Source organism: Hypomesus transpacificus, unplaced genomic scaffold (genome assembly GCF_021917145.1).
Source record: "Hypomesus transpacificus isolate Combined female unplaced genomic scaffold, fHypTra1 scaffold_446, whole genome shotgun sequence".
Classification (NCBI taxonomy): Eukaryota; Metazoa; Chordata; class Actinopteri; order Osmeriformes; family Osmeridae; genus Hypomesus; species Hypomesus transpacificus.
The window spans coordinates 5,574-29,900 of NW_025813963.1; the positions used below are offsets into that span (position 1 = coordinate 5,574).

The following is a 24,327-nucleotide window of genomic DNA, read 5'->3' on the forward strand; positions in this document are numbered from 1 at the left end:
GTCTCCAAGGAGACAAGATAAGCGCTGTATGGAGCTCTTTGTGATCATGTAAGAGAAGGTTTGATCTGTTTCACTGAAATAGGACAGGACCCTTGGGTTAGGCCCAGCGCTGAGAAAGAATCACTGTCTCTAACCACACCTAGGAAGTTTTCCTTGGCTGCTGCCTGTGTTAGCTCAACCTGGAGCAGCAGGTGGGAAACTGGCTCCTGGGCCCTCACTGTCAGCACCCTCCGTGGAGAACACTCCGGGAACATCTTCCTTCTGCCAGCTCCCCAACAGTTAGCTTGTTTATGAAACACAGCGGTTGTGTGTGCGTGTTTCAATCTGCCAAAAATTTCATTTTACCTACAGGACATCCTCCAACTGCATGCAGCGACTCGAGCGTTTGGCTCTGTGAAATGTTGTCTCGTGGGTAATGCGGTCTTCCTTGAGTCTGACCTCCGAAATACTGTTAGAACTAAGCCCTTCTGATCTTTGATTTTCTATTGCGCTTTTCACATGCACTATTTGCATGTCTCTTTGGATTTACATTACATTACATTTACATTTAGTCATTTAGCAGACGCTCTGATCCAGAGCGACTTACAGTAAGTACAGGGACATTCTCCCCGAAGCAAGTAGGGTGAAGTGCCTTGCCCAAGGACACAACGTCATTTGGCACGGCGGGAAATCGATCCGGAAACCTTCTGATTACTAGCCCGACTCCCTCACCGCTCAGCCATCTGACTCCCTGATTTAAGTGTCAGTTGAACGAATAATACATGATGTGAATGTGTGCTGGCCCTTGGGCAAGTTTATGCATCATTTAAAGTTTGCATAGTATGTGTTTGGAAAAGGAGTACAGAAAAGGAGAAGGAAAACTGCACTCAAGCAACACACATCCGATTCCTCTTCATTTGTCGTCTCTTCCAGACAGACAGACACTTTATTGACGTTGCACTGTCTAGGAAGAATAAATACCTAGAATTACCTTACAAATATGTTCAGTTTGCGTCCAAGGTTACAGCTTGGTATCAGCATTGGCAATGACGGTAAACGTTAGATTTCAACATGCAGAGGGCATCACTTGCTTCACATCCTAAACTCTGATGACACTCAACAAGGCTGTTGAAACTAACAAAACAGACGGATTGACATTTGGGTGATTCATTGCATTTCATTTCATGCATAGATTCATTCATCCTTAAAATGGAGCGATCGAAGTTGATGTCACCTTCTAAATTGACCTGTGTGTTCTCTGGTTGGGCCCAGTAGCAGAGATAAAGCTTTATTTACTAACACTACCTGTAAAGTTTGATCTTATCTACATTTGACCCTTACTGATCTGTGTGTGTGTATTGCCCCAAAGTGTGCGCATGTGTGTGTGTGTGTGTGGGTGTGGGCTGACAGTCTGAGCTTGACACTGTGGCACTGGAGTTTCGTTTTTTGGTAAGTGGGACAGTCTCTTTCTGAGGTGGCAAGTGTGTGTGTGTGTGTGTGTGTATGCAAGTCTCCACGTGGCAATCTCCACAACCTTTACACACACAGACAGGTATTCAGGGTCCATGCTGTTCGATCTGTGTGCTGTACATACTATGTCTACACAGCTCAACTGGAACATACGTTCATACCCACAGACTGTAAGCCACTCAGCAAACACCGTTTCCCCAGATGTATGGGGCTACCTATAGAACCATATGTATTACAAGAGACATTAGACGTTCTGTGTGCTTGACTGCAAGTGAAAAAGTCAGTGCAGACTACAGCTGAAATGAAGCTTTTTTAGGTTCATTGTCCATCGCAAATCTTTGTGAGAAATATGTGCAGCGACTTGTTGTTATATTTGTTAGTATTGTCTAGCATGATAATGATTTTGAGGTCATATACTGCAACACTGTGACACACACACACACACACACACACACACACACACACACACACACACACACACACACACACACACACACACAGACAGACAGACAGACAGACAAACACACTTCTAGCAGCAATGTTTGTACGCTATTCAATTTCAAAATAAACTAATAGGACACCGTGCTTTTCGTTGTTCAAGCCAAGCCCGCCCAGAAGGGCGTGGTTAGCGATTGGTAGACGATGGTCTGTTAAAAAGGGGCGGGATCGAGTCCAAGTACATCTTTGAATGGCCGTTCTCTCAGCGTCAGTAGAGAAATTTAGTGTGTGTTGCGCGGTTCTCCTCTCGAAGATTATTATTTCAGTTTGAAAGCATTTTCTGAGACTATTTATTTGTTTACTGATATGGCCAAAGGAGAAGGAGCGGAGCACTATTCCAACGCGAGTCTGCTGAGCAAACCAGGCATTCCAGATGGCATTAAACTAGCCGGCAAGGTACGTTCATTCATTCTTTATTCATTTTGTTCTCAATGAATTAAAATATTGTTGTATTTGATCTACCATGATATTACAGGGGGGGAAACGTGTGAAAGTAAATGCTGAATGGAGAACGTGTCATGGAACCAGCGAGTTCACATCTCGTGGGCGTGTGTAGGCTACTGGGGGTGGTAGTAGTAGATCGTAAAATACCCACTGAAATGGGGTAGAGAAAGCAAATGCATGGAGTGGACTGGCAACGTTCGCTGATTTACTATCTAAATTACTCTTCTCCAACCAAGGATTACTTTCCAAAACGACAACAACAACAATGAGTATCGTTCCATGTTGTTGTAGCACATCGTTTATGTGCGACATATCGTCATTCTTTTCAGTGATATTAATGCTGTAACGTTCATGGTGGGCATTTACCGCGCCCTGTCATTTCATAGTTTTTTCACAGTAACTACATTCATAGGTTTTTTTACATAGATTAAAAACTCATTGAAATTGTATTTTTTTATGGCATTGTATTTTTTTTTCTTTGTGTGTGTGTGTGTGTGTGTGTATACACATTTTTTCCTCGGGATCTCTGGTTGGGGATGCTTGTGTTGCCGGTAGAGCTACGTGTCATTCAGGCGGCGGCACGAGCGCCATAGTGAGCTAAAAAGTGTAATATCAGTTGCCTTTCCAATTTTGATCATCAATAACCAAATATATAAACATTATAGATTTTGTCTTGGGTCATAAATTTAGTAAGTCTTAATCACTTAAACAAATATTAGTTTCTTGTATGTATAAAGGCATGTGGGGGTTATTTATTTTTAGACTAGGCTATATGGGACCACAGCTTGAGTTGGTGTCCTATTCTTTAGGGGGAGACATTTTGGAAAGAGGGTGTTTGAAAGGTGAATATAGGAGTGGAAAATATCCCTGTCACTCGCACACCTTATTTATTGCTTACCCTGGATCAGCTGCCTGAGAAGTCAAGCTTGACAGACACATTTTGTTGCCATTGACTTACGTTTTTTAGCTACCAGCCTATGGAAGAAATGCTTTTCATTAAGTCCTCGTCCAAACGTCTCTTTCAACCTTCCCTGTGACCAGGGTTATACCACAGACCAGGGTTCACTATTGTCAAAGTCAATCTGTACATTGAATATATCCTTATCTACCAGGGTTATAAAGGGGATCGTGTTTCATGTCGAACAAACGTTCAAGGAACAGTGGGTCGTATCATTAGACCAAGTGAAGACGATTTATCCCGTCATCACCTGATGTGATAATCATATAGGTGTTATGCATTTCCATCAGTAGGTGACACAGCAGCATTAGTCTCTGTCCGTGGCCTAGCGTTAACACTCAGCGTAACCTAGGTCCAAACGCCGTCGTTCTGTAGCGTTAGTTAGTTCTTTATCTTTTATTCATCCACTTCTTGGTTAAAAAATGTACCCTAAGAGAGTCTGACCTGTCGTCTGTCGGAAAACAGACAAGCCTCCACTGGCCGTGGAGGGAAGGTGCCCCTGACCACCCATTGGCCGGTATGCTGGCTTGAATTCTCCAACTGTCAATTACAAGCCGTACCTGTGAGGGAAAGCAACAGCCAAGTGAGAACTTCTCTGGCCAACAGGTGTGTGTGTAACTGCTCTGTCAGAGGACAGGCAGGGATTGTTCTGTGGTAACCTCTGCCCTGGCATGGGCTTGATAATCAGTAGCTTAATCAATATTGATTATCAATAGCCTGTGCTGCTGGTTTGAAGCCATTTCTGATTGTGGTTTTAAGGGCATAGGAACAGGACTGACCTGTTTTTTTTCCTTGAAACACAGTCTTTTTTTCTCAGTTTTTTTCTCTTTCTCAACATTGCTTCATGTTGGTGTTGTTTTGAGAAGACTGAGGTTAGAACCTCTGTGTAGGTTTAGGTCAGCACAGGCTAGCAAATGTGAGATGTGGTTTCAGAGAAGTCATTTCAAGAACTGGGGTAAGCCTTCGGATGGGGTAAAATGCCTCCAGCTATTAGCTAGCCCGCAAAAAGGCCCCAGACTGAAAACGGATCAGCCCTCGCAAACCGAACTTCCAAAGTTCTACCAGATGGGGTTTTTAACGATATCACATGTTCCTGGATAAGACAGAAGTTGACCCTTTCCCTGCCGTTCTGTGGGAGTCAGATGGCTTAGCGGTAAGGGAATCGGGCTATTAATCAGAAGGTTGCCAGTTCAATTCCTGGCCATGCCAAATTACATTGTGTCCTTGGGCAAGGCACTTCATCCTACTTGCCTCGAGGGAATGTCCCTATACTTACTGTAAGTCGCTCTGGATAAGAGCGTCTGCTAAATGACTAAATGTAAATGTTCTCCTTCATTCCCAGCACGAGACTAGGAATCGGTTATCGGTGTGCAACAAGTTGTGCTACGCTGTCGGCGGAGCCCCCTACCAGATCACAGGATGCGCTATCGGCTTCTTTCTGCAGATCTACCTTCTGGACGTGGCCCAGGTGAGTCATCGGCCTGGTCCCGTTTCAACCCCTCACAGCCTTCTGTGGGGCATCACCTGACCATCCACACTTGATTACTTTAAGACCTGATAGAACTTATCCCTTGCACCTATCTCTAAAAAACCCCAAAGCAGTGTGACCTGCACATCGGCATTTATGATGTGTTGGCTGGTATGCATAGTTCTTGGGCACTGGGCATTGAATGATCCCTCCTCCTCTCGCCACACACACACACACAGGAACTGTGTGCTGAGTGACTCCATTGCTCGCCAAGAATGGAACCATTGTTCAGGAAAATGAAGAGGTTGAAACATTTATTTTCCTTTTTTTTGTGTGTAATTAACTCTCTTGGGGGGGCCACTGTATCGCCAGAAATATAACTGAGGCTTATCCCGACCCGGGCAGACGAGAGTGGAGGCCTAGGGTCTGGCTTTAATGGGTTTTGACGTTTATCTTGTAAGATGGTGCGCAAGTGGACAGCTTCCCAGGGCCAGCTTTGTTCTGTTGCTAAGATCAGTGATTAGGAGTCATCCAGACGGCACAGCATGGGGGCCACAGGCCAGGAACAGTCGGACAGTTTAAACTAATTTGTCCGCTGTGGGATTTTGCTGTGTCACCTCTGCTGGAGTCCTTAACCGTTATACAGATGTATAATTATGTGATCCTTTTAACAAAAATCAAATGTCTGTCTGTTTTGCGTTGAAAGATATGGGTTTACATATTATGTAGGCTGCCTAATCTAAGGGCTAGGATTTTATACAGTCATCTCTTTTTAGCTATCTGAACATCAGCCACAGTCTCGGTGATCTCAGTGTTGCAAAGTCATTCTCCGAAAGGGGGATTGTGCTTGTGGCTTTGTGTTTGTATGTGTGGTATTCGACGAGAACGGGCAAATGACTGGACAAGGGCATCACCAAAATGATCAGGCCACATGATTTCAACCAAACACTAGGTCATTGTTGACAGGCCTGACCAGGTTGTAACACGTCCGGTTCTGTATGTCCCCTTCAGCTGGATCCCTTCTATGCCTCCATCATCCTGTTCGTGGGCCGGGCCTGGGACGCCGTGACGGACCCCACGGTGGGCTTCCTGGTGTCCCGGAGCCCCTGGACTCGCTTCGGACGCATGCTACCCTGGTAGGTCCACGTCTTACATTTAGTCATTTAATGCAGACGCTGTTATCCAGAGTGACTTGTAGTAAGTACAGGGACATTCCCCCCGAGGCAAGTAGGGTGATGTACCGGAATCGAACCGGCAACCTTCTAATTAATAGCCTCCGCTCGGCCATCTGACCCGCCCTTGTCAGCTAACAACAGTTAGCTTAGCTTCTCACAAGTTTGGTCGCAGCTAATGCATGAAGGTTTCATTGAGTGACTCACAGCTAAAATGGGGTGGAGTCTGGTGGTGTGACTCAAAGCAGAGGGTTGGGTGCGTAGGGTTTATTATAGTTCACTGCCGATGCAATTATCGCTACACCACGCCCCCGGTATCGCCTTCGTGCTCAAATGGAAGACTATAAAGTTTTTGTTATTGCTTCTCGGGATTAAAAACACACTTCTTTTCATTTTTGGTCCAAAATGAGATTAAGAAGGATTGAAAAGTAGAGAAAGCCATGTGGTGATGAATTATTATTTTTTTTTTATTACTTGACATGCAGTTTCTCACAAGAACTGCTGGCATGTTCCTGATAAATCTAACTGATGGCTGTTAAGAGGCCCAGTCTTGACTGCCACGTACATTGGAAAAGTCCTTCATGTCGTTAATGTGGGCTTCTCGTAACCCCCCCCCCCCCCCGGTCTGTGTTGAGGCTCTATCTTTTGACCTCTGACCTCCGCGGAAACCACTCATTTACAGTGGCCGGGTGGGGCAACACGTGTTCATGTTTCCAAACACAGTCCCCAGATCGACAGCCTCTCACAGAGCCTCACACACAGAGCCTCATTCTCCGTGTCCCTGGAAGTTTGAAGGACAAAATCCCGATGCTACAAAGGATTGCTCGTCACGGCCGATGACCCAGTCACCTAGCGCCCCTCACACACACACACACACATGCCTCTCTCTGCATCTCTTTACTCAATCGCCCACCAACGCCACCAACCAAGTGGCTTGGTATTTGCTCCGCCAACGGAGCACTCGACTTAATCCTAATCATTCCGTTTTCTACGCATGTACAAATGAGACTCATTTCCTGTCAGCCACGAGCTACGCTAAGCAAGCTACCCACCCAGCCGGTCCTGCTGGCCGGGCTGTGTGGGTGTCAATGGCCCCATCTGTGAGTGAGGTACAGCACAGGGCGTTTGGGGAGTTGCGTAAGTGGCCGGTGTACCTTCCACAGAGGCTGTACTCAGAGACGGGAGGACTCACGCCCTCTGCTCCCTGCTAGACCTTCTGGGGAAAACCTGAGGTGGAGATTGACAGGAAGGAGAAGAAACTAGGGGGTGGGGGTGATGGTGTACAAACCAGATGCTGACTAGGCTTGTGTCAGGTCGAGGGAGGGTGAGAAGGCTGGGAAAGATGTGTGTGTGTGTTTGCATATTAAAATATTTGTGGTTGAAGGTAGTGGTATATAGAACAGAGTGTGGGGGGGGGGGGGGGGGGGTATTGGCATTTGTCTGGTACAATCCTGTGAGAAGGACCCTGGAATGTGCACAGTGACAGGGGGAGGGAGGGTGACAGGGGAGGGAGGGTGGGTATAAACCATGGCAATACAAGGACCCCTGGTGGTTCAGGCATGATCAGTTCCTTTATTCGTTTCCCTGTGGACAATTACAGTGAGCGCACACCTAAATGAGCTGAATTATTGATTCCTCTCTCAGTGGATGTGCCTTTTAATGTCACGTCCAAGTGGGGAGATGTAATGGAGGAAATGCTTTGACCAGTGGGTGTTTTTTCCTCTTCCTGGTATTGTGTGGTCTGTTTCATCACACAAAGCACCTGACTGTATGAGATTTAACAACTAGCAAAACCTTCAATCGAGCACATTGTCTGAAAATTCCTCCAGGAAGTCTGGAGGTAGGATGGGCTCTTTTAGACAAATATTGTGGTGTGTATTAATAATCTATTGGCAGAGTTTCAGTCAATAGTGCAGCTATGGTCGACTGTCCTGATTTAACACCAGCATCTTCTAATTGTGCTCTGCTTTCAGCCTATAGCGTATCTAGATCCAAATGATCTGATTTATAGAATTAAGTGACGTAGCATCTACTTGATATCTTAATTCTACTTGTGCAGGCAGAATATGAAGGAAAAGGGGTGGCTGGTTTCAGACTCCGGTCTAGCGTGTTTTGGGGATGCCTAAGGGTGGGGGGAGGGGTGGAGGAGGAGAGAGGCCCCCATTGGTCCAGCCCACAACACACCACCTGCTGCAGCCAATGGCAGAGCGGCTGCCTGACTGTATAGACATTTTTGAAGGCTGACTGAGGAATCTGAGAGGTTACTATAGTTCAAGAGATGTGTGGTGGTGGTGGTGGTGGTGGTGAGAAAGGCCTGCCTGTTGCTTTGAGTAACTACCGGTAGTAATACTAATAGTCTCTGTTTGGGTTGTAGGTTTCTCTCTTGTTTTTTTTTTAAACCATGTAAACAGTTTTTTGTTATGGTTTTTTTATTTTATTTTTTACTTTTGTTGGCTGTTCATCCTTTTTGCATGTATTGCTTTAGATATAAATCGTTATCTTAAAGAAATAACACGTTCATTGAATTTGCATTCTACTCCATCAGGTTTATCACACCAGCCACATTCACTCCTCAATTGATTTATTTTTTATTAAACTGACTTAACTTGTCAATGGGGTTGTAAGACATTGTTACATAATGCATATTAGCGTCTGAAGAGGTATACAGGCTAGGCTTAAGACGGCACAAATATAGGCTGGGTTTGCATTGTTTTTGTGTATACAGACCCACAATGTGTGCATTGGAGGACAAAATGGCCGCCATCATGCTATCTGCTTGAATCATTTCCAAGGCCCATAAAAAGATTGTGTCTTTTATTATATTTTTTCCCTGCCCATTTCCTATTCAATCTACACTCTCTCTTTAAACCTGTCACTACATGCCCTGTTTATTTTTTTATTTTTTTTTCAAGTAGGCTACTAGTTAGCATAGCTATTTTAGAGGACGCTGTAATACGATAGTTCAGGCTGGGCCTTGTCAGTCACATGCTGCATGGTTTACAGTCTCAGTGTGGTGCTACAGGGTTGCCTAGCAGAGCTGGGATGGCTTAGGGCAGGGCTGGCAGCAGAGCGGGTAGCACATCTGATAGCAGTCTGTATTTGGCAACGTGTCGTTTGGCAAGCGCACACACACACACGCAACCTTTGCGCCGTCTGTCTGTTCTCTTCTATGGAACTTGGGCGAGAGTGCTTGTTTGCCCGTTACATGAGACAAAAGGTTTAAAGTCTCATCATAAGTGGACGGGCTGACGAGACCGGTGTATGACCAACCATATGTTCATATGGGCATGGCTACTGCACTCCTGAAGCCTCGCTCGAATCAAAGCACACCAGGGTCCGTGGGAACGTGACACCTTCTGGCCCCCGGATCGCTCCCCCCTTCCGGCCCTCCCCCGAAAAGTCACCTCATTCGCAGGAGGAAGCCAGCAGTCGTCTCACGCTTCTCTCCCTTCCCCTCACTTTCTCTCCCTCCCCTCCTCTCTTTCTCTCCTTCTCCCCCTCTCTTTCTCTCCCTTCCCTTCTCTTTCTCTCCCTTCCCTTCTCTTTCTCTCCCTTCCTTTCTCTTTCTCTCCCTTCCCCTCTCTTTCTCTTTCTCTCCCTTCCCCTCTCTTTCTCTCCCTCCTCTCTTTCTCTCCCTTCCCCTCTCTTTCTCTTTCTCTCCCTTCCCCTCTCTTTCTCTCCCTCTCCCCCTCTCTTCTTTCTCGTATCCTCAATACCGTTAGATCAAAGCAACTCTCTGTTGTAAGGGGGCTAGTTGTCAAAGTAACTGCGAATGAAGGAGGCCAAGAAGTGGTTGACCTATTGTATCACGTCGCATCACATCATCCTGACAATCTGGTTGAGCTGTACAGAAGAGGTGCTTGGATTGAGTCATTAGTTTCTTTTTACATGATGCAAGTAAATCAGTATTTGTGGAGTGAGCTCATAAGAAGCCATGTGCCATGATCTTCAGAGATACGGTTGAAGTCATTTTATGACATCATATCCTGATCTGGCGGGTTCCGCAAGATCACCTGATATTTCTTCCTGTTTCATAGTGGCTGCTTCCTGTCTGGGAAAGAACACTCGTCTTCCTCTATTTGTGGGTGGCGTTTGGGGATAGTATCGGAACAGGAAGTGACCAAAGACATTCTCCAGTTTAGAAATGAGTTGAATTTAGTATACTACATTTAGTATACACTTCTTGTTCCTGTGATGGCTGTGTTGCGTTTGTGTTTGAGGGGGGGGGTTAGTTAAGGCGTGAGTGCTTCAGTCAAAAAGGAATGTCGGACTGTCTCATGCGTCATCTAGACAGGAGCACTTTTGCATAACTCCTGACACATGCTTTCCTTTCATAGCTACTGAACCTTTGTCATGAGAATACCCTCTTTAGATGGAGGAGGAAACTGCTCCTGTGAAGCAGCATTCCTTAAACTTGAGCAAGGAGAGAGAGACGAGGACAAGGAGTGAGAGAGAAGAGACAATGACAAAGATGTTCCAGTCCTGGTCCAGAACAGGCAGTTTCCTGCTGTTTGAGGCCACTTTTGGCTCCCTGGAAGGAAAATAATAATTGCTGTCCCCGTTTTGGCCCGCTGCAGTCGTCGTCTGGCACAAAGTCGGCATTAGCCAAGTCACTCAGTGAGCTGGTGATGAGGAGGGTGACTGAGGGTGACGCGGCAGACAAAGGCACTTTAGTGAACTTCATTAATAAATCATCTCTTGCCAGGAGTGAGGCCAAACACATTGATGTTGTTGTTGTTGTTGTTCTGCGTAGTTACTCGCTTGAGTGCCCTCATGGTTTCACAGACTGATCCCTCCCTCTCTCTTTCCCTCCCTCCCAGGATCCTGTTCTCCACCCCCCTCGCTGTCTTGTGCTACTTCCTCATCTGGTATGTGCCTCCATTTGAAGATGGCAAGGTCATCTGGTACCTGGTCTTCTACTGCCTCTTCCAGACGATGCAGACTGTGAGTAGCACACCCCGCATGCAGTGCAGATACCCCAGTAGCTGTACATGGGGGTCCGTCCTAACCGTGTTCCCCTGGTGTTCCCCTGGTGTTCCCCTGGTGTTCCCCTGGTGTTCCCCTGCAGTGTTTCCACGTTCCCTACTCGGCCCTTACCATGTTCATCAGCGACGAACAGAAGGAGAGGGACTCCGCCACGGCATACCGTAAGCCCCGCCCCCAACCAAACTCACCCAACTTTATTAGGATGGCATGTTCGACACTGGGATGCAATGGATGTTTTTGCATGAAGGGGAGAAAAGGGCTAGAATTTGACTGCACTGGCCATGAAATGTGAACAATAACGATAAAAAAAGGGTGTTTTTAGGTTTGATAGATTTTCCTGCTTTTCGTCCAATCAGGGATGACTGTGGAGGTTCTGGGCACTGTGATTGGTACAGCCATCCAGGGGCAGATCGTGGGCATGGCTAACCCGCCCTGCCTCCCCGTACTTGGTGATGTTACCCTCAACGGAAGCGATTCCAACGCCACGTCCCTTCTGACGGGGTCAGAGGTCAACGTGACTCATCCTGTCATCTCTCTGGACCACACGGTAGGGCACATGCAATACTCCTCTCTCTCTCTCCAATCTCTTTGAGGCGCACACACGCACTCGTTTGCGGTCTTTTGAGATCCTGTATCCATGACCCTGCTGTCTGTCTTCTGGCTGTAGAAAACCGCCTACATGATCGCTTCTGGCATCATCTGTGGCATCTACGTCCTCTGTGCCATCGTGCTGTTCTTCGGAGTGAGAGAGAAGAAAGGTGAGATCTTTGTCTGTCTGTCAGTCCATCCTGAGCTGGGCAGACCTGGGGAATAAACACACTTCACACCAGCCTACTCAGAGGGTTTAGAGATGGTAGTAAACAGCCATATGGGAACTCCAGACTGTTTTTTACACTTTCTCTCTCTCTCTTTCTCTCCTCCAGACTCGTGTCGCCCCAGGTCAGAGCCCATGTCATTTTTCCAGGGCATCAGGCTGGTGATGGGCCACGGCCCTTACGCCAAGCTGGTCATGGGCTTCCTGTTCACCTCTCTAGCCTTCATGGTGAGTGGAGCACGTGTGCCAAAACCTCAGGGGGTTTTCTCACGGTAATGCTGTTAACTACAATAATAAAGTTAACCGTAGTGCAGCTATATACACTGGCTGAGCCTTCAACTTGCGGTGGCCACCACTACTCCGTGTGTGTGCGTGCTAGGACAGCTCCTTTATCGTGTGTGTGTGTGTTTTAGTGGTTTTTAGGCTAAGCCGCCCCCTGTGTCAGTAGACCTGCGGGTTGGGTGTGTGAGAGTTGGGTGTGTGTGTGAGTTTTTCCTCAATGTTTTTTCTGTTTGCTTCTTTCTGCAGCTTCTGGAAGGGAATTTCGCCCTGTTTTGCTGCTACACCCTGGGCTTCAGAAACGACTTCCAGAACATTCTACTAGTCATTATGGTGAGGACACACACACAGGGCTATCCAATGTTTCTTATACAGTCAGTTCTTTGAGACACCTTTTCGCATAGAGATTGAAATAAGTCTTTTTCACAAGTCCGATCTTGACCTGCCATACCTCAGCTCAGTCACAAAAGGCTGCTCGCTCCGTGGGAGAGTGTAAATCTCCTGTTCTCTCAAGGGCTGGCAGCTACCAGCGAGAGCTCATGTCTCGCTCAGACTGATGGTTGCTGTGATCTGTGGACGGGTTCTTTGCCTCTCTAAATGCCAGCCCATTCCCATGGGCACCCCCTCCTTTCTCTGTCCGTCACCAGTAATACACGTCTACGAGAAATACCTTTCTTTCCTTCTCATGCTCAATTTTAAGACGACATTCAGACAGAGGAGGGGTCTTTAAAATCAGGAAGAAGTCATGGGGTCATTATGCTAATACTTTAAATCCAGCCAGGAATTTATGTTTGTTCTTCATCATCATGAGTCAGGGTTGGTGGCGAAATCTTCACTGTACAGAAGAACTAGCAAATCCCAGTTTCTCTAAGCGAGTGAGGAAAGATTACGCTCAAATCCTTTACTCTACGCAAGGGATTACAGCCAACAAGCTTGTGGTATTACAGTAATGGTTTCACTGACTTAAATTAACTTTGCTTGAAGCCAAGTCAGACAAACTCGGATTAGGGGTTCGAGGTCGTCCTGGTTAACAGATCCACTGTAGAATGTAGTGTGTGTGTGTGTGTGTGTGTGTGTGTGTGTGTGTGTGTGTGTGTGTGTGTGTGTGTGTGTGTGTGTGTGTGTGTGTGTGTGTGTGTGTGTGTGTGTGTGTGTGTGTGTGTGTGTGTGTGTGTGTGGGCTCGATTGTAGCTTTGAATCTTGACAACAAGGCAAGGTGGGAGTTTGTCTTTGTCTGTGTAGCATTGATGTGAAATCCAGACTTGACCTGTTTTCATTGGGTGAGTTTTGAGGTTCAGAGGAAACTGTTAATGTGTGCGCTGCACCTGCAAGGAAGCAAGGCTTGTGTGTTTTGCATGCAGACACTCCTAGATTGATCTTGATCAGCACGCTAAATGGTTGAACGTTATTCAGGGAACTGGCTTTCTGGAAAGTTCCCCAAAGTAGCCTGTTGTGAGGAAGGATAAAACAAGCTTTTCTCTCTGCATCCATGAATTCTGAACAACTTCCAGAACGGATGTTTTTGGCTTCACTTCTGGATAGACTTTACATAATTAACTCGTGTTTTATTTGTCTCCTTCAGCTTGCAGCCACCCTGGCTATTCCCTTCTGGCAGTGGTTCCTAACCAAGTTTGGAAAGAAGACAGCAGTGTATTTTGGAACCTCGGTGAGATTTGTTCCACAGATTGATGATGTGGACAGTTATGGTATCAGATATAGCGCTACCCTCAGGCTGCTTTCTGAATCACAGGGAAAGACAGCCTTTTTGAAGTTGTGTGTGTGTGTGATGGTTTTGAAGTTGTGTGTGTGTGATGGTTTTGAAGCTGTTGTGTGTGTGTGTGTGATGGTTTGGGCTAATGTATTGTGTTTCCCTCTGGCAGTCGGTGGTTCCCTTCATGATCCTGGTGGTGTGTGTGAAGAGTAATCTGGTGGTCAGCTACGTTGTGTCCTTTGCTGCCGGAGTGGGAGTTGCAGCTGCTTTTCTGCTACCCTGGTGAGTCTCTCACACACACACACACACACACAATCTTTAAAACACTGTAGATATCAGACGACGACAACAACTCGCATCCACGGGCACCTCTCAATCTCCTGCTCTTTGAATTGGTCTTTTGATATCTTATCTCTGTGTGTGTGTGTTTAGGTCCATGCTTCCGGATGTGGTGGATGACTTCCAGGTGCAGAACCCAGACTCCCATGGCCACGAGGCCATCTTCTACTCCTTCTACGTTTTCTTCACCAAGTTTGCATCTGGCGTCTCTCTGGGCGTCTCCACGCTCAGTCTAGAGTAAGTGTTCAGAACGCATTCACTCACTCCTGCCTGTGAGTTCTGCTGCACAATATCATCTCATCAGATATCAAAGTAGAGATCTTACGGTCCATTGTCACACACACACACACCAAAATAAGACTAATCCAAATCTCACTACAGCCAAATCCCATTTCAAAGGGTTAGATTCCTGCCCTTTGTTATATGACCCAGTTATCCATTATGTGGGTGTGTATCACATGAGATTTTATGATGGGTGTACATTTTGAGTAACATTGACCTGGTTTAAATTGATTGTTTGGAGAAATCAATATTGAGCATAGTGTTTATTGGACCTTGGACCAATAAAGGATGGTTTAAGTAGATGATTGATTTTGTTTTCTTTCTGCTCCCTCCTTTAGTTTTGCAGGCTACATTACTAGAGGCTGCAGTCAACCAGCAGCGGTAGATTTAACCCTAAAGCTGCTGGTCTCCGCGGCGCCCATAGCTCTCATCATGGTTGGCCTGGTCATCTTTTACTTTTATCCAATCGACGAGGAAAGGAGGCAGGGCAACCGCAAGTTGCTGCAGGAGCAACGGTAAGAGCTAATGAACCGAGGTTTGAAGCGACAACGAGCTTGTTTGAGTTAGAAGTGTCATGTGACCTCAGCTGTCAATCTGACCTGTGTGTGGTGTGTGCTCTCTCTCTCTCTCGCTCTCTCTCGCTCTCTCAGGGACAACTCAGACTCTGAAACAGACTCCACTGAGCTGGCAAACCTGGCTTAGGCCGTGCAAAGCTCTGGGACCAATCGGGGGGCTGGATGGCTGCGTGCGCCAGGGGTGGGACCAACAAAGACTAAACCTAACGGGAACCCAGGCGTCCAATCACAAGGCTGCTGCCGCTCCATCTCCTCAGACCCCCCGTCTCTATGACGACGGCAAGGGTCATCGTCGACGTTCTCGAACGCCACGGCAACGACCAAGACCACGCCAAGACCTTGCTTGGCTGAAGTTTTGCCTTTATGTGTGATGGCCTGGTTTAACCCATTGTTTTGTTGTTATAGTGTTTTGGGTCAAATCTCCAGTGAATCCTACTGTTCTATATAGTGTGCTACTTTTTAGACAAAGTAGGGCATTGTGTTAGGAGGGAAAGTGGGACATTTGAGATGAAGACTCCCTAGTCTTTATTGAAGTTGCACTAAAAAAACCTAGAAATGTGATTGGTGCAGTAGTACCTGTTGGGTTATTGCCAACTTTAGGGGCTTCATTCTGAAATAGAACTGTTAGATACGCTGCAATAGACAGACTTGAATGGCCTTTAATCTAGTATACTGCACTTGGTCTCCACTCTAACCCACCACGGTGTGTGTGTGTGTCAGTCATGAGAAACTTGAATGACCCTTAAAGGGTATCACACCTGTGTTATTTTACCTTTCTGGAGGGTTTCAAAACCACAACAGTTGAACAGTAACCTAGAGGCTTAGATGTTTTGTCAACTTGAATATTTCTACCAACTTTATGCTGACAATTGATTTCTGTGTGAACTTTCCGTTCATTGCCTCAATTGCATCCGCTGGTCAAACGTCTTTTGTTATAACGTTAGACACTGTAGAGGCTCCCATGTTCTCACGAAATGTAATCGTATTTCATTAATTGGTCCAAGACCTTATTCTTAGTTCCCCTGCGAACCTCCACGAACCACTAAAAATACAAGCTAGCTAACAAACTGTCATAGCCACAAGTGTCCACAGAAAGTGTTTTCCTTACAATCCAGTCTTTGACTCCTACCTTGGGTATAACGACACCTTTCTAGTGACATGCATGGATTCTTTATTTACATATTTATTGGTTTTTAATTGTAGTGGGTGTACGGTTGCTGAATCGTCATGCTTGGTTATTTATCTCATTAAGGATTTAACACTGTTGATGTTCAATGAATGAAGAATGTTTCAAAAGACTAATGTCAGTAAACGTGTATCGACGAATGGTTTGAATCAAAGTCCGTTTTGAAGCGGTTTGTGTGTAAATCCTGACTTTTATTGCATGTCTTTGCTTGTAGCTAGTATATCCCCCCCAACACTGTTCAGAAAAGGGAAGCACAAAACGATACAAAAAGGTATTTTGAGGATGGTGATAAACCGCAATGGATTCAGTTTCCATGTGTGTCATGTACTGTATTGAAAGTTGATGTGAAGAAAATGGAAAAATATGATTATACCTGGATATCTATTATAGTGCCACAGAAAGCCTATGTGCATTTTATATCTGACTCAGATATGGAATATATTCATACAGTGCCATATGTAACACATGCCGTTATCTCCTAAATGTGTTGACAAGGTGTCCAAGCTGTAGGGGGACGTGTTTTGTGTTTGAACAGGTAGTTTCTATTGTCATTAAACCTTGTCATGTTACTGTCCCGAAAAAGTAATTTGAGAGACAACAAGACCGATGCCAACTTTCTAAAAGAAAAAAAAACGTACACTTGATAATCTAATGGTGACGTGTCATTTTTATCTTGTTGTTATAAATGTGGTTGAGACGCGTTCTCTTCTGACTCACTCTAGCCTTGTAAACGGTTGTGCATATGTATATATTGTATGTAAACTTGTAAATATCTTTAATATTTGTGAAGCAGGTGATGTTATGGTCGTCGACGTAGTTATTTAAACAAGATGTTGAGGATTAAAGTGTTTGAATTTTGTTAATAAATACTAATTGATATTGTAATGTGGCTTTTCAGAGTTTTTATCACACTTCGACAAACATTTCCCACATTATTATGACATAAAATAACGTGAAGAGCAGTTGGATGAAAACCACGAAAGACAATATTTTGATCAACCATGAAAATAAAATGTGTGAGGGTGATTTCATTGATTTAAACAGCATGGAACTGTTCTTGCGTGCGTGAAGTTATAACGTTTGATAAGCGTAGGTTCGTAACTTACTGCCAGACCTAGTGTGTAGCAGAGCCATAGAAAAAATGTGCCATGCACCAATGGTGTAAGTGTGCCATCAAGCGGTCAACGATGGCAGATGAACCGAGTTCAACCAATCCTAAACTCGATTGCTTTTCCCTCACGACTCGATGGTAAGGTGTACGAGTAGATCACAGCACGAGCTAAATCAGCGCTGATGCAACACACTGACAGGTCCATCCGGCTTCTTTTATTTATCAGTTAAAACCAGTTTCCGCAAGGTAAGGTAAGAAGCCATTTGTGTACTACTGTACATATAAACAAAATCATTACATTAAGTGTTTTACCAGCAGAAACGTGGGAGTACTTTACAGCAAGACCGAATGTGACACATGGTTGGTTACAGGCACTACCCGCTAGCAATTGCTGTTGGGATGGTTCATTCAATAAACCTCGATTTGCTAGTTATGACCCATATGGCAACTAGCTAGCAAGTAAAACCCATTCACGGCACTATGTATATAATTTTTGGGCTGAAGTTGAATAGTCTTATTTTACCACCCTGCTCTTCATTTTCTTACACAACTGAGTTGCTAGTTAGTCATGCACCGTTATTTAAATGGCGATCTGATTTAGCTTGTTGCCTGACAAACGTTACACGATTGCTGTCACACCGACCAAGTATTATTACCGTTAGGTAGCTCGTTGCTAAGTTATCTGAAGTTGGTGCTGATCTTTTGTAATTTGCAAGTCAGCTAACGTGGGCTAGTTGACGGATAGCAGCGCTCCTTTTGCGTGGGTGTATATATTGCACGTCTTAATACGAGTTGTCCATCATTCCTACTGTCCCCAGGCTATTTGGGAGACCACCATGGGAGACCAGCTCAGCCCAGATGACAAGTTTCACCTTATCACCAGGAACCTGCAGGTGGGTCACAGCGAAACACACACACACACACACACACAAACACTAGGCTTATGCTGTTTTTTTGTACCTTACATTTACATTACATTTAGTTATTTATCTTACTTATCCAGAGCGACTTACAGTAAAGTACAGGGGCATTCCCCCGAGGCAAGTAGGGTGAAGTGCCTTGCCCAGGGACACAACGTCATTTCGCACGTCCGGGAATCACACCGGCAACCTTCTGAGTGGTTGCCCAATTCCCTAACCACTCAGCCATCTGACCCCATTGTACTGTTGTCCTAAAGCGTGTGGGTGTCTGTGATATGTGCAGGAGGTTCTTGGTGAGGACAAGCTGAAGCAGGTCCTTCAGGAGAGAGAGCTGAAGGTGTACTGGGGAACGGCCACAACAGGGAAACCCCACGTAGCCTACTTTGTACCAATGTCCAAGATTGCCGACTTCCTCAAGGCTGGCTGTGAGGTGAGGAGATGACACACTCATCTGTCTGTGGGCATACAGAGACAAGGCTTGTGTCCGTCTCCACTTGCGTGTGTGTGTTGGTGTGTGTGTGTATGGGACGTGTGTGTCTGAATGTTTGTCTGTGTGTGTTTTCCCCACCCGTCAGGGCCTCCCTCACCCCCTCTCCTCTCTTTCCCTCAGGTGACCATCCTGTTCGCAGACCTGCATGCGTTCCTGGACAACATGAAGGCTCCTTGGGAGCTGCTGGAGCTCAGGGTGCGTTACTACGAGCAGGTGATCAAGGCCATGCTGGAGAGCATCGGGGTGCCGCTGGACAAGCTCAAGTTTGTCAAGGGGACAGACTTCCAGCTCAGCAGGTCAGCCTCGCTCGCACAGGCACAGTGCACACTAGCCCGGGCTGCGTCTCCCGATAACGATGGATCGTAGCAACGATCGAGCAAAAAACGAAACCATCGATATTTCTTACGTGCGTTTTCCCAAACAATGCTCGTAAGCAGTAGGCTAATCTAGGCGCTTTCAAGAGCTACGAATTTTCAAGAGACACTTTAGCTACGATGTCTTTGGGAACGGCCCGTAAAACGAAGGTCTGTTGTACGATGGATTCTACAATCAGCTTAGGCTTACGACGCTTTCGGGAAGTACAGCCCTGACTGGTGTCCTCTCCCAGTAGAGGTGTGCTGTTAAGACTACTAGGTTACTAGGTTACTAGGTTACTAGGTTACTGCAAGTCCTGTGTTGAGAAGACGGGTAGGCACGGTAACATTTGCTGAACTTGTTTCCTGTGTCAGTGGTTGAAGCATAAAGGCTTAATTACTGTGATTCAATTGTTATATGTATTTTTTGCACGTGTCACGCAGCACAGATAACAAAGCAAAAAGTTCAGATTGAAACAAATCTGTCTGCTTCATTGATTTCACTTATACTTTTGTATATCAATACATACTTAAAATATCAATACATACTTAAAATAAACTTTAAATCATGTAGATAATACAATACATTACTTTCAATAGATTTATTTGAGCAATTCTGTAAACCGTACTTATCTGCTTGTAATAAAGTAGTGTTCTGCTGATCTCTCTCTGTCTCTCTCTCTCTCTCTCTCTCTCTCTCTCTCTCTCTCTCTCTGTCTCTCTCTCTCTCTCTCTGTCTCTCTCTCTGTGTGTGTCTCTCTCTCTCTCTCTCTCTCTGTGTGTGTCTCTCTCTCTCTCTCTCTCTCTCTCTCTCTCTCTGTGTGTCTCTCTCTCTCTCTCTCTCTCTCTCTCTCTCTCTCTCTCTCTCTCTCTCAGGGAGTACACTCTGGATGTGTACCGCTTGTCGTCCATGGTGACGGAGCATGACGCTAAGAAGGCAGGTGCGGAGGTGGTGAAGCAGGTGGAGCACCCTCTTCTGAGCGGCCTGCTCTACCCCGGCCTGCAGGTACGACCAGGCTCACCACCTGGGCCTTAGATCTGATGCATGAAGTGAACACCTGGATCACTCTGTTGGTGTCTGTGTCTCCCAGGCCCTGGATGAGGAGTATCTGAAGGTGGATGCCCAGTTTGGGGGAGTGGACCAGCGGAAGATCTTCACCCTGGCTGAGAAGGTCCCTTGAACTTGAATCTGCCTTCTCCTGATCCGTGCCACTTTGTGCTGTCGTTCAGAAAGGGGTTGTGGGTGAAGTGTTTTATCATTTGAAATGCTGTTTTAATCGTTTATTTGTGTGACTCTCTGTGCAGTACCTGCCCTCCCTGGGCTTTGCCAAACGTGCTCATCTGATGAACCCCATGGTGCCAGGCCTTACAGGCAGCAAAATGAGCTCCTCTGAAGAGGTGAGGAACCCTCCATCCATCCATCCACACATCCACACAAACATCCATCCACACACACATCCATTCATCCATCCGTCCATCCATCCACATCCATCCATCCACACAAACATCCATCCACACACACACACATCCATCCATCCATCCACCCACACAAACATCCATCCACACACACACACATCCATCCATCCACACACACACACACATCTATCCATCCACACATTCATCCATCCACCCATTCATCTATCCATCCAGTTTTTTCTGTGCTGACTCTGTTACCACTTACAAACGATTTCCTGTTTCTGCAGGAGTCTAAGATTGACCTGTTGGACAGGAAGGAGGACGTGAAGAAGAAGCTGAAGAAGGCCTTCTGTGAGCCCGGGAACATCCAAAACAACGGAGTCCTGTCCTTCGTTAAACATGTCCTCTTCCCCCTGCACGGAGGTGAGCTTACACCCGCCTCTTCCTCTCCTCCGCCTCACCTCTCCCTCTTCCTCTCCTCCGCCTCACCTCTCCCCCCTTAGAACCATCTGGTGACGTCAAGTAATGTCGTTTTTTTTTTTTTTTTTTTTTTAGAGTTCTCCATTAGAAGAGATCCCAAGTTCGGAGGAGATCAAGTCTTCACAGTATTTGAAGAAGTGGAGAAGGACTTTGCAGCGGAGGTACAGTATAGAAATCCTTTATTTAGTAAACCTTTTTTTCCCCCTGCACTTTTGGCCTAAATGCTTCACTGTCCCACAATGCCTTGTTGTGACCCCATGTTGACCTCTGACCTGTCAGCTGATCCACCCTGGTGACCTGAAGGCCTCGGTGGAAGTGGCCCTCAACAAGCTGCTGGACCCCATCAGGAAGAAGTTTGAGTCTCCTGAGCTCCGTAAACTCACCAACACGGCCTACCCAGACCCCTCCAGAACCAGTCAGTATCAGAGCCTGTCTCACCCCTCTCTCACACCTGTCTCACCCCTGTCTCACACCGGTGTCACCCATCTTTCACATCTATCTCACCCCTGTCTCACCCCTCTCTCACATCTGTCTCACCCCAGTCTCACCCCTGTCTCACCCCTCTCTCACATCTGTCTCACCCCAGTCTCACCCCTGTCTCTCACCTGTCTCACCTCTGTCTCACCCCTGTCTCTCACCTGTCTCTCATCTGTCTTACCCCTATCTCACACCGGTCTCATCCCTCTCTCACACCGGTCTCACACCTGTCTCACACCAGTCTCACACCTGTCTCACACCTGTCTCACACCTGTCTCACACCTGTCTCACACCTGTCTCATACCTGTCTCACCCCCTCCACCTGAACTCCTGTGTGTGTGTGTGTGTCTCCAGAGGCCGCAGGCAAGGGGAACCCCAAGGCAGGGGGGGAGGATGATGACCTAGTCCCCTCCAGACTAGACATCCGGGTGGGGAAGATCATCAGCGTGGAGAAGGTAGGATGGTGGATCATCTTGGTGGATCATCTACATATACCTCAAAAAGATTTAAGGCAGGAGGCAGATACTGATCATTGTTGGTCCTGTCACATGAGAGTTTCCTGACCCGACCGGCTTCCTTTCATGTCTCAGCACCCAGACGCTGACTCGCTGTACCTGGAGAAGATCGACGTGGGGGAGGCGGAGCCCAGGACGGTGGTGAGCGGGCTGGTGGCCTACGTTTCCCAGGAGGCACTGCAGGATCGGCTGGTGTTGCTGCTCTGCAACCTGAAACCCCAGAAGATGAGAGGGGTGGAGTCTCAAGCCATGCTGCTCTGCGCCTCCATGTGAGTTGGCTTTCTCTCTCAAACAAACACTCGCACACACACACACACACACACACACACTCTCACACACACACTCAAACACACACACTCTCACACACACACTCAAACACACACACTCTCACACATTCACACACACACTCTCTCGCACACATACATACACTCTCTCAGCAAATACACTGTCTCAGCAAAGTCTAATCCCTGTGCATTGTATCCTGATTCACTGGTGGCTCTCGCTGTTTTGATTGGCTGTGCTCAGTGAGGGAGAACCTAGGAAGGTGGAGCCTCTTGACCCTCCAGAGGGGTCGTCGCCAGGGGAACAGGTCTTTGTGGAAGGGTACGAGGCGGGCAAGCCAGACGACAAACTGAACCCGAAAAAGAAAGTGTGGGAGAAACTCCAGGTATGACAGCTTCCTGTTTCCTGTCAGTTATTTGACTATACTTCTACACTTATTTTATATGTATGTATATGGAACACTATTATTTTAATTGTATATGCTATTTCATACATTTCTACTCCACCCTCATATGTGTGTCATGTGTTTTGTATTTATATGTATTTAATGAATAAAGAACAAACAGCTTAGCTATATGACACAATGGGTGAACCTGTGTGTTTGTTCTTTGCAGGTCGACCTGAAGGTGTCCGGGGACTGTGTAGCACAGTGGCAAGACAAGAACCTGATGACCAAACTAGGACAGATCACCTGCAAAACACTGAAGGGCGGAAACATCAGCTAATCACACATTCTCTCTCCCTCTCTCGTGCTCTCAAATATGCTCTCTCCATACCCACACACTGTCCTACTATGCTGCTTCAAGTTACAACCCCACAAACTTGTCACCATGGGAACAGCACTCGACATTCTGCATTCTCTAATGTGTTTTCATGTGGAGTGGAATGAAGCCCTGTCGGTCCTTTCCTGTGTAAATGTCAAGGTTGGTCTTGATATATCAGGAAACTGAGGAAGGTTGATGTTGCCTATGCAAACTCCTGAGGATCTGGAACATTTTGTGATTGAGTGGGATGTTGTCTTGTGTTTTTTAACAAGTGATAGAGGTGACGGTTGTTTCTAGCATCAGGTGTACTGTAAAGGAAATCAAACTACAATGCCATCAAATCTCCATTTGGTTCTTACCCTCTTAAACAAACAATTAGCCTCACTGTCAACTGTCACACAATATTGAGTCATCTGTACATGAATAAACGCTGGTTAAAATCTGGGATCGTGCACTCTAAGGAGTGTGTCTGATGATGAAAGCCAGGGCTGCCAACTCTAATGCATTGGCCGTGAGACACGCCTTTCAATCAGTTCACATGCTCTAACGTCACACCTTGTATTTCTCACACTGAAACGGCAACGCCAACCAAGTAGTCCTGCTAACGTTGTAAACAGTAGAGTGAAGCAACATAGACGCACAATCACCCGTAAAAACTGGTTTCGGGGGGGCGGGGGTGTGTGGGGTGTGCGGGGGTGAAGCTTGTGAAAGCTCACCTCGGGAGGGTGCTTTGCGGCAACATTTTGGTTGGCCCCACCAAATCTCACTCCAAGTTTTTTTTTAAATTGGCAGCCCTGGAAAGCTGATGATGCTGTGATCATGGTTGATGATGTCATCAAAGAAAAGATGGGCAGAGATGGCAAAAGTGCACACATCCTTCACTTAAGTAGAAGTACAGATGCTCATGTTTATAAAGACTCTGGTCAAAGTTGAAGTACTCGCTACACTTTTTCACTCAGGTTAAAGTAAAGAAGTATGGGCTCTGACATAAACGTAAAGTACATTTACTCATTTAGCAGACGCTCTTGGCAGGCTGGTCCAGATATTTAACGTTTAAAAAAATGAACACCTCAAGGTGGCGCTGTTGAGTCTTTATCTGGCTTAAAGGTAAGGCCAAGTGAAATGTAAGTATTTACTCGTCCAAAATATTGAACAGGCCAAGCCACGAACATGTACCACCAAGGACAACAAACCCCTAACCCTAATTTGATAGCGGGGTCTGTTTAGACCATGTGTTATGCAGAGTAAATTATCATCTTTTAAGTTTGGGGATAAACTAATGCACAAGTGGGTGTGTACCCTGATATTGTTTGTGCTAAACCAGGACTATGTGCCACCAAAACATAATTTGACTTTGA

The 24,327-nt window shown here is 46.2% G+C and overlaps 2 protein-coding genes across 4 annotated transcripts; both read left to right on the forward strand.

Moving 5' to 3' along the window:
• The first annotated feature begins 2,122 nt into the window (after positions 1-2,122).
• On the forward strand, positions 2,123-17,046 carry mfsd2ab (major facilitator superfamily domain containing 2ab). Of its 2 annotated transcripts, none has more exons than XM_047016997.1 (14): positions 2,123-2,343; positions 4,692-4,817; positions 5,829-5,953; positions 10,810-10,933; positions 11,058-11,136; positions 11,332-11,522; positions 11,643-11,733; positions 11,899-12,017; positions 12,318-12,401; positions 13,651-13,734; positions 13,949-14,061; positions 14,212-14,355; positions 14,739-14,915; positions 15,051-17,046. In XM_047016997.1, exons 1-14 carry the CDS (start codon positions 2,254-2,256, stop codon positions 15,100-15,102), a joined length of 1,599 nt encoding a protein of 532 aa, XP_046872953.1. In that variant the 5' UTR covers positions 2,123-2,253; the 3' UTR covers positions 15,103-17,046. The 2 variants fall into 2 exon arrangements, with proteins under 2 accessions (XP_046872953.1, XP_046872954.1); XM_047016998.1 differs by lacking the exon at positions 2,123-2,343 and adding an exon at positions 2,502-4,502.
• A 375-nt stretch (positions 17,047-17,421) lies between these two features.
• On the forward strand, positions 17,422-23,435 carry yars1 (tyrosyl-tRNA synthetase 1). 2 transcript variants are annotated; one of them, XM_047016995.1, is made up of 14 exons: positions 17,422-17,523; positions 18,091-18,165; positions 18,476-18,622; positions 18,803-18,978; positions 19,912-20,041; positions 20,127-20,207; positions 20,341-20,433; positions 20,739-20,874; positions 21,007-21,092; positions 21,211-21,346; positions 21,763-21,863; positions 21,999-22,192; positions 22,449-22,590; positions 22,820-23,435. In XM_047016995.1, exons 2-14 carry the CDS (start codon positions 18,109-18,111, stop codon positions 22,928-22,930), a joined length of 1,590 nt encoding a protein of 529 aa, XP_046872951.1. In that variant the 5' UTR covers positions 17,422-17,523; positions 18,091-18,108; the 3' UTR covers positions 22,931-23,435. The 2 variants fall into 2 exon arrangements, with proteins under 2 accessions (XP_046872951.1, XP_046872952.1); XM_047016996.1 differs by having other exon boundaries at positions 17,422-17,518.
• Positions 23,436-24,327: the final 892 nt, after the last annotated feature.